At 48.1% G+C, this 14,379-nt stretch overlaps 1 protein-coding gene across 2 annotated transcripts in view; it reads right to left on the minus strand.

Moving 5' to 3' along the window:
* Positions 1–406: 406 nt before the first annotated feature.
* The window catches only part of PARVA (parvin alpha), a 149,327-nt gene continuing 135,354 nt past the window's right edge, over positions 407–14,379 (minus strand). For both annotated transcript variants that reach the window (XM_080913255.1, XM_080913256.1), the window contains exons 10-13: positions 14,140–14,208; positions 11,437–11,538; positions 10,395–10,467; positions 407–3,159 (exon numbers count right to left, since the gene is read on the minus strand). In XM_080913255.1, coding sequence (XP_080769381.1) covers positions 3,083–3,159; positions 10,395–10,467; positions 11,437–11,538; positions 14,140–14,208 — 321 coding nt within the window. In that variant the 3' untranslated portion in view covers positions 407–3,082. The remainder of the gene's footprint in view (positions 3,160–10,394; positions 10,468–11,436; positions 11,539–14,139; positions 14,209–14,379) is intronic.

A 14,379-nucleotide genomic window follows, 5' to 3' on the forward strand; every position in this document is an offset into this window, starting at 1 on the left:
CCTAGGTCTAGACCCCAGATCATCAGTCACAAGAAAAAAATCATACACAATTTACCATTATCTTTCAAAGGAAGATCTAGAAACATTTTGTTCCAGGTGTGAGACACCTCTGATGATGTCTCTGGCACCTGCACTGGGACGCTGCCTTTGTCTTACGGGCTGGGGTTCCCTTCCTACCTCAAACAGACCAGAGCTGCATGTCTGGTGAGCAAAGCTCTCAGACTCTCATTTTTAAAAGTGTGCAAATCCTCTACGTGAAACAGTTTAGAAGATTTAACACTGTTCATTCACTATCTCACGGAAGATGACTTCTAAGATTCAGCATAAGGAAAAACAACCCATAGGAGAGTATATATAACTGGTTGTCTATATTGGAAGAAAACACGGCAAAGATTTTGTATGTTCTTTCAGGCTTTATTTGCACAGAGTATTTCTGGAATCATGCAGAAGAAATGGATTGAGACATTTATTAGGAATAACAATGATTAATTGAGAGGGAAATGATTCACCCTAACTGTGGTGGTACCGTTTCATAGGCTGGGGTCCCTGACTAAATAAAAAAATCAGTAGGTTGAGCACCAGCGTTCACCTCTCTGCTTCCTGTGTGCAAACACAACGTGACCAGCTGTCTCACGCTCCTGTGGCCACACCTCTCAACCATTTCCCTTCCCTGTGCCCTCAAACTGTGAGCCAGAATGATTATCATTTCAGTTTTTTCTTTCCTCCCCCCCCCCAGGAGATGAAGGCTGTTTGATTACTTAAAATGGCAAGGTCTCTTTCTTCTTCAAAACCACACTTGTGTCTTAAGTAATTTGATCCTAGAATCTGAAGGGGAACACCCATCTCCATGAGACAACAGCTTTATAAAACCAGACACAAGCTCTGTGATGCTGGGCTGAGGCAAAGACCTTAGTCCTAATACCCAGTTGTTGGGTACACTGACATGCTATTAAGAAAGTCACCAAGGTCTGATATGGTTTCCTACTGTGGAGAATACAAAACCCCAATGGGGGGAGCCCTTAGGAAGGGCAGTGTGTTTTAATGGCTTGAGTATTAGGGAACGGCAAGGCACAACCCCGACAGCAAAGTTCCAGTGGATGAAGGTCTTTTATTTCATTCCACTTCGGGGCTGCTCACAGAGACCAAACGGTTACTAATCCCAATTTACTAACAGGAGTTTGAAAGAGCACAAGACCAACATGAATCCTGATGATAGTTCATTAATTATGCCAAACAGAATTCTGTTCTTATACGTGGATCAGTGGGAGAAGACAGTGCATTTGCCTTCACATCTTAGATGCTCACTGTGCCGAGTAACAATTCCTAGAACAGAACAGCCGGGAAGATGCACAGCGGCTCTAAGGGTGCCGGATTCTGAGCTGCCCTGGATGGTCAGTACAAAGAGAAGAAGGGACAGGCAGGGAGTGCTGTGGACAACTGGAAGGCCCGAGTCTAGCAAGCCATGTTAGTGAATCCTCAAGCCAGGGAAGGCTTTACTAGATGCTTCCGTTTGCATGTGGAAAATGGCCCCCCGTAGGCTCATTGTGAACCCTTGGTTCTAAGCTGGTGACACTGTTTTGAAAAATTATGAATCCTCTAGAAGGCAGAGACTTACTGGAGGAGGGCCTTGGGGTTTGATAGCCCAGCCCCACTCTCTGTCTGCTCTCCCCTTGTTCTGACATGTGAAGTGAGGGGTCCTGGCAATATGCTCTTTCTGCCATGGCTGCCATAATCTGCCCTCCACGATAATCTGTGTACCTTTAGATCATGAGCCAAAATCAGTCCTCCTTTCCTTATTCATCAGGTTCTTTTGTGCCATTGAATTTTCCCATCAGCCTCTTTGCTTTCTCTTGGGACAGACTGGCTCAGTAGAACCCTATCCTTCAAAGCCAGGTTTGCATGAGGAGAATCATGACCAGCAGCCCCTCGAGTCACTGGAGTGAGGAGACTAGATGCTGAGCTTTGGCTTAAAGGACTGACATTTTCCACACCCGGAATTAGCCAGTAATTGCATGTGGGCAGACTTAGCCAGAATGGCCTAAATGACCAATTAGAAGGCAAAAAGGAGGTTCTTTTTTTTTTTAAAGTTCAAGGGTCCCTGTTGATGAGCCCTACTTCTCAGGCGATGCTCCAATGGGTCTGCACCCAGCTCTTTGCCATGTGCAAGCATACCCTACATTTGCCTAACGATAATGAATTGAGTACTTATTTTGCAGGAAAATATAGGGCACATCCATTACATGCAATCAAGCAAAAAGGCTGCGAAATGGGCACTCTATTAATTCCAAACAGAACCCTTCCCAAATGTCATCTTGCAACCCGAGCGTGGGCTTATTACCAATCTGAAGGAATTAAGCGTAATTTTCATTTGTACAAAGGATTTGAGGGATGAGGCTCCTGCCACACACAGTATTAATTGAGTTAGATTCAATTTGGCAATTTTAGTGTGGATCACACAGCCCTGCCCTGCCCTGCCCTGCCCTAGGGTGAGATCAGAGTGTCTTGTCAGAGGACACAGGTGTGTGAAGGTAAGGCTGGTCTGCACAAGCATGCACACATTTTAGGACACACAGAGAATGGAATGCAGTTGACCAGTCGTAAACCAGTAAGTTACCCAGAGAGGAAAAGTACATGCTAACGGACAGCAAGCCTCCAAATCTCTGGGCCTCAGTTTCTTCATCTGTAACAGGGAGGAATGATCTTCTTTAATGAACTTGAGCACGGTAGAGACTCCCCTTTATGGTGGGGACTAATTCTAATCTTTATTTCTATGCTCTGGGGGACTGTCTCTAGGCTGTGCTGATCCCCACAGCACATGTAGAAACATCTAGGGCCTGAATTTGGATGAAGACAATTTCCCCAAGTGGCTGATGGTACAGTCCCCAGAGCCTACAGACGTTACTAGTCCACCGGGTTAGTGGTCACTTCCTTATGGATTTTAATGTCCACTGTCTCCAGGTGGTTGCTGGGCTTGTGGAGGAGGGTAGAAGAAGAGACAGGAGTAAGCAGGGAAAGGCAGTTGGGAAGCTGGTCCAGATGGCCTTCACAAGAGCGGCTGGGCAGCAGGAGGCAGCCCAGGTCTTCACTCCACATTCCGGTACTTGGTGAAGAGGTTGTATAGCACTCTTAGTGTGGACTTCAGGTCACAGTTGACAATGTCTGTGGAGATGCAAAAGTCATCAGTGTCCTCCATGGGCCATACACCCTAAAATTGGCACTGATGGTCCCCTGCCGTCCTACACTCATCCTCATCTGCCCAGCGTGGTCCTCAGATGCGACTCATCAGGGGCAGTGAGAGTGGAAGGGCAGGTAGGTATGCAGTGAAAACTCAGAGAGAGAACTCAGGCAAGCAATAAGAGAAAAAAGGGGCCAGGTATTAGGGTTTCAGTCTTATAGAAAAAAGACAGTTACCCAAGAGTGTGTCTTCAGTATGGACATAGCAGCTCCAGGTGAGAGGATTGTTGGCCTGACTGTTCCATTTCATCTATCCCTAAGGCTCTTCTCCCCAACCTCAGCCTTCCCCACAGTGCTAGCTGTGTTTTTGAAGAAGGGGACATGAGCTGTGTGTGGTGGTGCACGCCTTTATTCCCTAGCACTTGAGAGGCAGACGTAGGAGAATTTCTGAGTTTGAGTTGTAAAAGAAGAGAAGGATAAGAAGAAGGAAGAACAACAACATTTAGGCTATTCTGAGAGTAAGATGGAGGTCCCTTCAACAAGGGAGGCCCCTAGTGGGGTGCAGGACTGCACAGGAACTAACTTCCCTCTTCCTTGAACACACTCATCCATCCATTCAGCCACCTTTCTGGCTGCCCCTCTACTCTCTGTAGGCTCCTCACCTTCTTTCCCTCTGTCTTTTCTCAGTGATCCATTCTTTGAAGAACTAGAGTAAGCAAAGGAAGGGAATTAAAAAAAAAAAAAAAAAAAAGAAATTCTTCTATCTAGGAATGAACAGGTAGGCCATAAAATAAGGATCAGCAAACCCTTTCAAACACAGTAACTATGAAAGGTAGGGTAGCAGGTGCCACTAGAGAGAGAGTTGGGACAGCAAGTGCCCTTAAAGAGGGAAGGTAGGCACAGGTAGGATTGTGCTTTGGAAGGAAAGGCACAGGGCATGTGAGAAAGTTGTGTTTCTCATGTCCTGACCTAGATGGGGGCTATACTTCTGTTTCTATGTCATTTTAAAAATAAAAGTATTTAAAAGCATGAGTGTGAAGGTCACATGAGGCATGCAATCTAAGACAATAGCTGATATGGGCTCCAAGATGGGAGAGATAGTGCAAAGCCACTGGGGAGAAGGTGGAACTGTGGCTATGTGCTGGTTCACAGGTCCAAAGTTTCACCGAGGCAGGCAGAGTGGGAAGTCAGAGCCCCTTGTGGGTTGTGTGGGGGTTTCCTTGGCTTTAAGGCTATTGAGGCTGTGGCTGTACCCCCAATAGTCCCATGCACTGAAGCCAGGACTCCAAGCACCAAATGGCTATAAACTGAGCCCTGAGCTGCAGATTGCCTTACAGTCCTCTCATCATGTCTGATTCTGGTATCCTGGTTGCAGACCAACCTTCAACTGCTCCAGCTGTATCCAGATGCACACTTAAATCCCTTATCACTAGAGAATGGGCCACTAGGACATCTGGAAAGGCATGGAGTCCGATGCTTCCCGTTTTGGCCCCATTTCAGCCTTAATTTGAGGCCCTGCCTGGTGTCAGGGCTCCACCACAATTCCCTGCTTGTGTGCTCCCTATAAATCACCTTCTTCCTGGTGTAGTTTTATGGAATCTGGGTTGATTCCTGCTTTCCCCACTCATGCAGGGCTTTGAAGAGCTGGGCAAAGTGCTCACAGCGCAGTGAACAAGCAGAGGCAGGAGCCTGTGGGCTGCACATTGGGGTAAGCTCTGGAAAGGAGTTTGGGAGTCTATCTTTTCTCTTCCTCTTCTATAACCTATGTTTATACACATACCTGCATATTTGTATTTGTACCACATGTATGCAGTTACCCATAGAGGCCAGAAGAGGGCATCAGATGCCCCGAAGCCGAGTTATACATACTTGTGCCACCTGCTGTGGGTGCTGGGAACCAAACCCAGACCTCTGGAAGAGCAGCAAGTGCTCTAAGCTACTCAGCTCCCAGTGGTCAACTTCTCTGAACCCATTTTCTTACTGGTAAAACTGGGCAACAAATTTATGAAGAATGTATAGAACACATTAAGGACACGTTTAATAAAACCTTGCTGTTCTTTGCTCATTAACAGAGCTATTAACATACAGTTGTTTAATGCACAAAGGCAGGGGGCACCATTCACAGAGAAGAAGTCCTGCTTCCTTAGGTTTCCTGAGTTGAGTCTTCAACCCTGTCACCACTACCAGATATATGTAGGGATAAAGCCAACTGCTTAGCCTCGGTTCTTACCAAAAAAGCCAACTGCTGGCCATCCAGGCTGACCCAGGCAGATCAGCAGAGACTGAGCTATCTCAGCAGGGGAAATCTGTGGGTGCCTGGGAATATACAGATACTTAGGGGTACATAAATAGAGCTCACCAAAGCCCCAGCTGAAAGAACTGTGAGATAAGGAACTCTTACTCAGTGTATCTGTGCGGGCTGGTCCAGGACCTCTCTGGGAAGATAGAGTCAAGGCTGGGGCTAAGGAGAACCAGGTCAGAGCCAAAATAGCTCTAGGAGAAAACAGCCATGGGCCCAGGGAGAGGGTTCCTCAGCTCTTCTTCCTTCTTCTGGGAATCAGGGACTCTACTATCAAGAATCATCCACGTTGGGGATATTATGGGTACATTGTTATTAATATTATTGTTATTATTAATACTACTACTACTATATTCATCTGTTTGTGTGTAGGATTGGAAATCAGAACACTTTAGGGAGTTGGTTCTCTCCTTCTACCACATGGGTTCCAGGGAAACTCAATTATCTGGCCTGACAGCAAGCACTGACAGCAAGCACCTTTGTCTGCTGAGTCATCTTGCCAATCCTATTACTTTACAATTTTATTTATTTATTTATTTCCTTATTTATGTTTTTTTTTTTTTCAAGACAGGTTTTCTTTGTGCAGCCTTGGTTGTCCTGGAACTAGCTCTGTAGACCAGGCTAGCCCCCAACACACAGAGATCCACCAGCCTCTGCCTCCTGAGTGCTGGGATTAAAGACATGGCCACCACCACCCAGCTTCCTTTCCTTTCTTTTCTTTTCTTTTCTTTCTTTCTTTTTTCTTTATCTCTGTGGATTTTTTACATAATGGTCAGATAAAAGTAGTTAGCATGCTTACCAATGGTTATTTCCTTGTGTCGAGAACACTAAAAAAAATTGTCTCACTGACCTACTCCCTCAAGCCTTTGCTTCCTGGGAGATCACACCCTTTGGATTCTGCACGTGACAGAGACGGCATATCTGCCTTTTGCATCTGGTTTATTTCACTTAATATCACATCCTCCAAGCCTACACACAGCACAAACAACAGTTCCGACTCTTTATGGCTGAATAGTATTCCATCGTTCCTATCTGCTTATCCACTGACAGACCCTAGGGTGGTTCCATCTCCTGGCTGCTGTGACCCTAGCCGAGGTGAACAGGTACATGCAGGCGTATCTCTGACATACTTAACTCATCTCCTTTGGACAATCCCAGTAGTGAGAATGCTACGTCACACAGAGGCTGCATTTATAATTTTATGAAGACCACCCCCCTGCAGTTTTCTAATGGTACTAATAGACAGTGCCGCCAGCATTGTGTAAGGATGAACCATGGTTCATTCTGGAGTTCTCTCCTGGCCTGTGACCATGCGTACCTGTGAGTGGAGCTATGAGGCATGCTAACTTCCTGTTCCTGTTGTAACAAATAACCTCAGACCTGGTGGCCTCCAGCACAGATTTGTCAACCTCCCAGTTTTAGGTGTCAAAAGTCCCCAGTCTCTCTGGATGCAGTCAAGGTGCTGATTTGGCTTCTATGGCTCAGTGCAGACGCTTCTTGATTCTCTGTGCCACCGAGTCCCCCCACATGCCCTGGCTTACAGCCCACTTTCTAGTCAGCAATGGCTGGGCAAGCCTTCCTCACACTCTATCACTCTGACATTCTTGCAGCTTGTCAGGATGGCTGTGATGATGGGGGTGGGTGGAGGCTCCTGGAATGACCTGGAAGGATCTTCTCAGCTCAAGATCGACAGTTCAATGTCTGCCAAGTTTTTTTTTTTTTTTTTTTTTCACCAAGGTAATGTGCATAGATTAAAGAAGAGGGCAGGGACTTTCATGCCTGTGATATTTTGTTTGCCATGCAGGGGGTTAGCAATACCCAACAACCCAAATGAAGACAGTTTTACAACAAGGCTGTGGTACTCACTCTTACCCCTGCAGTTTTTTCTGGCTCTATGCCTCTGTGATGATCTGAGTTTGAGGAAGCTGTTACTGTCAGCTCTGCACACTGTATGTAACCCAGAGCTATGAGGAAGGTGTCTGGGGACATCCTTCACATTTCTGGCCACAGACCAAGTCCAGCCATGTTGAGCTGATCAAGGGAACTGCTTTGCCATCAGCTGGGGCTCACCGCACAGCCTGACCCAGCCTGCAGACTCCCTGAGGTTTGCATATTTCTCCCCAATTGCTGGCTGTCCACAGTTTGATCCTGACTGCACTGAGCTTCTCCTGAGTCTCAACCTTCCTGGAACACTAGGATCTCCTCCATATTCATTGCTAAGTCCATTTGAATGGTGGGAACACTGAGACTCGTGCATTTGAAGATGCCTAACTAACCCTTAATTTTAAACCAATAGCCTGATATCAATATTCCCTGTTCTCATCTCTTCTCCTTGATTTTCCTTCTCTCCCTTTCCTTCCTCTCTTCCTTTCCTTTCTTTTCTCACTCATCTGGGATATTAAACCCAGGTCCTATACAAGTGATCTCCCACTGAGCTATATCCCCAGCATTCATTTTATATGTTAATTTGAAGCAGCCAGGCAGGCTCTCACCAAATTGCTCAGGTTGGGCTTGAACTTGCTATGTAGCCCTGGAATCACTCTCTAAATCTGAGACAGGCTTTGAGCCTGCAGTCCTCCTACCCCAGCCTCTCAGGTTGTGAGGATTACTGCCCTGTGCCCTTAGGCGCTCCGTTAGAGCTTTGAGAAGCTCTGAAGCCTGGCAATAGAAGACTAAGATGTAAAATGGGGGATTCCAGAGCTCTGAGGACTCCCCACCTCAGCATCTTGCCACAAGAAATGCCTCCATCAAGGTGTTTTGACCTGGAGACATCTTCAAAGAACTTGCAGTGCCTGCCGTGTAGACTAGGAAACCACATCCCAGTGTAGACTAGGAAACTTCTAGGAAGAAGCATGGAAGTCAGAGGGAAGGCTGGGATCTGCTGCTCACACAGTCCAGCCTCACAGAACGCCACTTTAGCCCCCCCTTCACGCCTGGAAATTTTCTGCATGGGCAAGATGCCCAGGGCAACAATAAATAAGATACATGTGTTTTTCCACTGACATCACTTGAGAACTTTCAGATTAATCGAGTCAATAATCACATTTGAAATCTCATCCATATACCAAAACAGCCCTAGAGATCGACACTGGGAAAGTTCTCCCCATCCAGAGGGAAACAAAGGCCCAAACACCAACATACCAGGACAAGCCTTTCCAGCCTCCTGGCTGGAAGTTTCCACAGAATAGCTTAAGGAGCCAACCACAGAAAGTGAAGCTGGGGCTGGAGAGATTGCTCAGCCATTAAAGGCTGGGCTCACAACCCAGAGTACACGAAAATAAAGCCAGTGTACTCCAAGGCAGCTGCCGGGGCTGCTGCATCTATAGGGCATCAGGATGGAGAATCTGGCTTTGCCAGGAGAGTGCTCCTGGGGAGCACTGTCACTCTAGAGGTCCTCCCTTAGAGGTCACCATGGGCATGGGACAAGGTGGGAATGAAAGGGGATAAATTGTTAAACTTTATCAACTGTAGCTGATAGCATCGGGATCTGTAGCAGTCACACACTAAGGTCTTACTCCTGGCTAGGCCTGTGGCTCATTCCTTAATTCTGACATCTGTCACAGCTCTTGCTAGACCTTCTGTTATATTCTGAATATCCTTGGGTTGATCATACTGTTTGTTAGCTACCCAGCCACACAGCCTCCACTGTACCCTGTCTTAACAACTCTCATGACTCTTAAGCTATTTGGGCAGCTAATGATGCTGTCCTTCCTCTGGTTGGTGGCAGGAGCCTTAAGGACAGAAGCAGTCTTGTCTTTACTGTGTATGATGATAGAAGGGTCCCAGGCTGGCCGGCTGCAGGTACAGGGTCTGGAAGGCAGATCTTAGGTGTAGGAGCCACAACCCTTGCTTGCTCCTATGCCCTTTAGTGACCAGCGCAAGCACAAGGCTCTGTGGATGGTCTTCTCAGGGTTCCAACTTGACAGACATTATCTGCAGCCCAGGGTCTACTTGCCAGGATTACATGGGACACTGCAGAAAATGGAACATAGAGTGTATACTAGGGTAATGACTAACGGTGACATTCGTCACACCCTCAGATGCAAATATGCAGCCAAGTATACATACTCAGGCATGCCTGAGTATCCCCTTCTGTTTTGCTTTCCCCTGATCTCACACAGTCGGCCTTCTCTATCCCCGGGATCCACACGCAGGGAATCAGACAGCAGTGTGTAGGAAAACATTTTTTATAAGTTTTCAGGGCTAGAGAGGTAGCTCCGTGGTTATGAGTCCTTGTTGTATCACCACAAGGACTCGAGGTCATACCCGCATCCCCAGCAATCTGCAAGTGCTTTTGCACTCGGTGGGAGGATTGCTGGGGCTCGCTGGCTGCCAACCTTGCTGGGGAAAACAAAACAAAACAAACACAAAGGTCCCAGGCTTAAGGAGAGACCCTGCCTCAAAGGAATAAGGTGGAAAATGATAGAGGATACTCATTGTTCTGCTCTGGCCTCTGTGTGTACAGAAGTACATACGCACACACACACACACACACACACACACACACAGAGAGAGAGAGAGAGAGAGAGAGAGGGGGAGGAGAGAGCCAGTGACAGAGATAGAGAAAGAGAGAGGTGGGAGGGAGAGAAACAGAGATGCAGAGACAGAGAGCCTCCATCTGTACTGAACAAGTCAGATTTTCCCACCAGTCACTATTTCCTTAACAAAGTCACATTACAACTCTTTCCACAACACTCTCATGGTAATAGATGTAATGAATCGTGCACAGGTGGCCAAACGTGGGAGAGTGTGCCTGGATTCTAGGCACATACCAAATCATCTTACACAAGAGACTTGAGTGTCCTTGGAGGGTTTTAGAACAAGCTGGCCATATATATTGAGAGATTATTATATTTGTCACCCAGGCCCCATGAATGAATGTCGCACTCGACTGTCACAAACCCAGCGAAGGGCAAAGTACCTTCTGGCCGAGGTTTAGGCTTTTCCAGCCCTCCATCTTGCATGAGCTCAAAGGCAAAGGAGACATTCAGGACCTGGCAAGACAGAAACACTGGATATGTCATTGTATACCTTCTGGACCCCAGGACCTCAGGATCCCAAGGTCCTATGATTCCAGGACCCTAGGATGTGTCCCTGGAGGGCTTAGGAGCCCTACACCATAGCTATGTGCCTGAGGCTGAGCCTATCTCTGACTAGAGAAATATTCTGGTTGAGCTGAGAGTGGCCATGATGATCTTAGCCACTCCCATAGGGGCTCTTTCTATCCCATTCAATCCCTGCATCAGTTGCTAGGACTCCAAACTCAGGGGTAACAGTGCATCCATTTGCTAGGTAAGACGACAAGGCATGTTCAAGGGGATCTTCACCTACAGCCCAATGCCTTTGTCCAGTCAAGTAGGATAACAATGGCTCCTGAGGGCCTGCAGAATCGGGCTAGCCCAAAACAAAATCACCCAGACTAAGGCATGAGTACTGTAAGCTCCAGGTCAGTCTAAACTACAGATGACCTCTATATCGAATGGATCCCCTCCCCCAAACAGAGAAGAATCAGGGGTCAGAAAGATGGCTCATCAGTTAAGAGGGCCTGAGTTTGGGTCTTAGCACCCACGTGGCTCACAACTGTCAACTCGAATGAATTCAGTGCCCTTTTCTGCCCTGCATAGCACCTAAACACACATGCACACAGATAGACACACAGACACATTGCCAAGAAAGAACAATAGGCCTCAGTGCTAGCCGGCCTGGGAACTTCCCTGCCATCTCTGACAGAGACAGGGCTGGCTGTGTATCTGCAGGAGCACAGGGCTAGGGAGGCAGGGATAAACAAGGGGCAAGGAACACTGTTCTGGATGCCCAGAGTCTGCAGGTGGCTCGTGCCAAGCCCAGTTGTTACTAGAAAGGCTTGATCTCCAATTAGCAAAGGCCAGGCCAGGAGGCCTCCTCCATCTCTTCCTAGGTGTGCTGAACATGAGTATGGATTACCCAAGGCCTCTCCCCCTTACCTTCTGTTCAAAGCTGTCTGGAGTCAGGAAGAAGCTGTGCAGGGGTACAAAGTAGCCCTCCAGGAGCCCCATGAGCAGCACCAGGTAGACCCCATCTGCAAACTGCATGGAGAGTCAGGTGTCAGCATGAGCTTCCTTCATCAGTCTGGCATCAATCCACCCAAGGCTACCTCAGAGGGCAGGCTAATGGTGAGAGAGTGTAAGGGGCAAAGGGCTGGAGTGGAGAGGGGAACAGGGGAAGCAACGTGGAAGCTGCCCCATGTGTTACCTAGCTTGGTCCTCAGCTTATCTTGTGGAATAGATGTTAAACTGATGTACCCCACTTTATAGGCAAGAAAAGTGAGGTGCAGGGGGAAGGCCACCCTGCCTACTGGAAGGGACACCATTGAATGGAGTTGTCGGGAGGAGTGACATGAGGGCCTTCGAGTTACTTCCTGCTGTTGGAATGGAGAACATGGTGGCATCACCCAGGCCTGGCTTCAGTGTCACTTCCTGGGGATTCCAGAGGCATCCCAGTGTGGCTGCCAGAAATGCAGGCTCTGATTCTAACCTGCTTTCTAGCTGTGGGACCTGCACTGTCTCTGCACCATATTTTCTCACCTATAAAGTGGGGGTGCAGCCGAGTCATGTCTGTTCCATAGGGCTAGCACAAGGACTATATATAACACATTTGTGGACCCGTTTGGTATGCAGGGAGCATTCACTAATCGCGACTGCCTTTGCTATCTGGAAAACGACAAAGTAACTGGGATTCTTGCTGACTGAACAGAACTAAAGAAAAGGCCTTGAGGTCTGGACTGGGGTTGGGAAGCTGAGCCAAAGGACCAGACTCTTGGGCTAAGAGCAGAGTGCTTTGTTCAAAGGAGGTGAGCTGCGTGTCCTGGGTGATCAGGGCGGTGATCCAATGGCTTCTGGAAGGTGTTCAAAGGTGAGCAGAGATGTCTCAGCCAGATGCTTATCTGATATCCTAGCACCCCTCAGAGGATGCTGGGCCACCACATGTCTGTCGACCACAGATGCTAGAGTTTGCAAGTCACACTTCCTGCTGCTGCCCTACTAAGAGAATGAAGTGAACTAGCTGCTAGTGTTTGGGTCTGGAGCATCTCCATTAATCTTCCTAGAATGACACAGAAGACACAGAGGCCTCAAGCCCAGCTGGATCTAGGGTAGACCTCCATACTCTCCTGGGTCACTTCTGGTAGGTGAGGCCTGTTGCCTGGCATCCCATTCCACCTGGGTGGGCCCTAGAGAGGAGAGCTTGGCATCTCTGTGGAGATCAGAGGCCTCTGCAGTGAGGCGAGCAGCAAGCCCGTGTCTGGCTGTGGCTAGAGTGGGCTAAGGTAGAATACAACCAGTCTATAAGCCAGGAGGGCTAGGACGACTCTGCTCAGTGGGAGAGACAGATGGCGGCTCCCCATCTGCTGGGTCTGCAGACTGGGTGGGAATGAGCTTGAACCTGTGGACAGATGCCGGAATGCGAAGCAGCAGCCTCTCACACCGCAGCCCTGGCTCCGAGTCACGGGCGAGTTCCAGGGATCATTCTAGCTGCCTTTCTAGCAACATTCACCCCCGGGTTCAGACATACAAGAAGAAAGCTCTGTAGACAACAGGAGGTGCTCACACTTGGGTGCAGGTCAGGCAGCTGTATGTAGTTCACTCAGAATGAGAGGATGGGGGAGTTGGGGTGTACAAATTACAGCTTAGCTACTAAGTACTAAGGTACAAGTGACAGTGGCAGATTCTAGCTAGAGTCTAGTAGATACCGCCTTGGCCGTCTCTTTTACCACTATAGGGGGGCTAAGAAGACAAATGCCAGAAATCGTGTCTCCTAAGGATTGCTGGCATGGACAATGAGCAGTCTGGATGGCCTACAGATCATGTGCTTGGGACATTTCAAAATCACCAACGCCACCCTGAAGGAAGGAGGGGCTTACGATGCTCTAACACTAGCTGAGGAGCTCCTGGCAGTTGATGGCTGCTGGAGGGAGGACACTCAGATTTCTTTCGAGGTGTGGCTGTTTGGTAGGCTGCCTCTGGTCCAGTGGATGGTCCTACACCCATGCGCACATGGATAGCGCTAACTGGACTTGATAGGCTAGTTTTATATATATATATATACATAAAGAGGAGGTTATCAAGCTGGGGAAAGGACAGGGATGTCTGGGAAGAGCTGGGATGAGGGAGTAGGGGTAGATATGATTCAAATATATTATATACACATATGAAATTATCAAAGAACGAGGTGACAACAAAACTCTACTGATGTCCTTCTGGGAATGGATGAGTGTTAAAGAGGCACTGAGAGGATGGGACAGACTGTTAAACACAGGGCAGGGCACAGGGGAATGGTGACTGTCCTCTAACCATGACACAGATCCATTTTAGTTGCTCCAAACCAGCCAATATTACTTCAAGATTCCCTGTAAACATCCTAATATAGGGTAACAGTGCTAAAACTGCCTGTGTTTAGTCGGTGGGCAGTGGTGATCTAAGACTGTACTTGTTCAGAGGGAGAGATCCAGAGGTGGGGACAGTGAGCTTGCCCATGTGTTGTGTGTCACGTGTAGAGTAGACAGAATTCTTTTCTAAAACTGTTCTAAAATCAGCGGCGGGGGGGGGGGTCCCACCTGGCTCATCTCTCTGAGAACAGTACATCTCACACCTCATCCCTCTACCTGGTGGGCCCCTGGAGCTGTCACCCACCTGCGTCTCCAGTTCTGTGACCTCCAAGTTCAGTTTATTCAGATGCTTGTTCACGAATGTGATGAGAGTCTGAAAGAGAAATGCAAAGGCACCGAGGTAGAGATCTCCACACATGAACGTGCTCTGGGGTCACAGGGCGAGGCATGGGCTCTTGGTTAGGCAGCTCACGCCATACACAGGGCTTTGGCCGAAAGGAACAGGGGAGCCCCCGAGAGACAGGATGGCAGCTGGAGTATCTGA

This window comes from Micromys minutus, assembly GCF_963924665.1.
Source record: "Micromys minutus genome assembly, chromosome: 2".
NCBI lineage: Eukaryota > Metazoa > Chordata > Mammalia > Rodentia > Muridae > Micromys > Micromys minutus.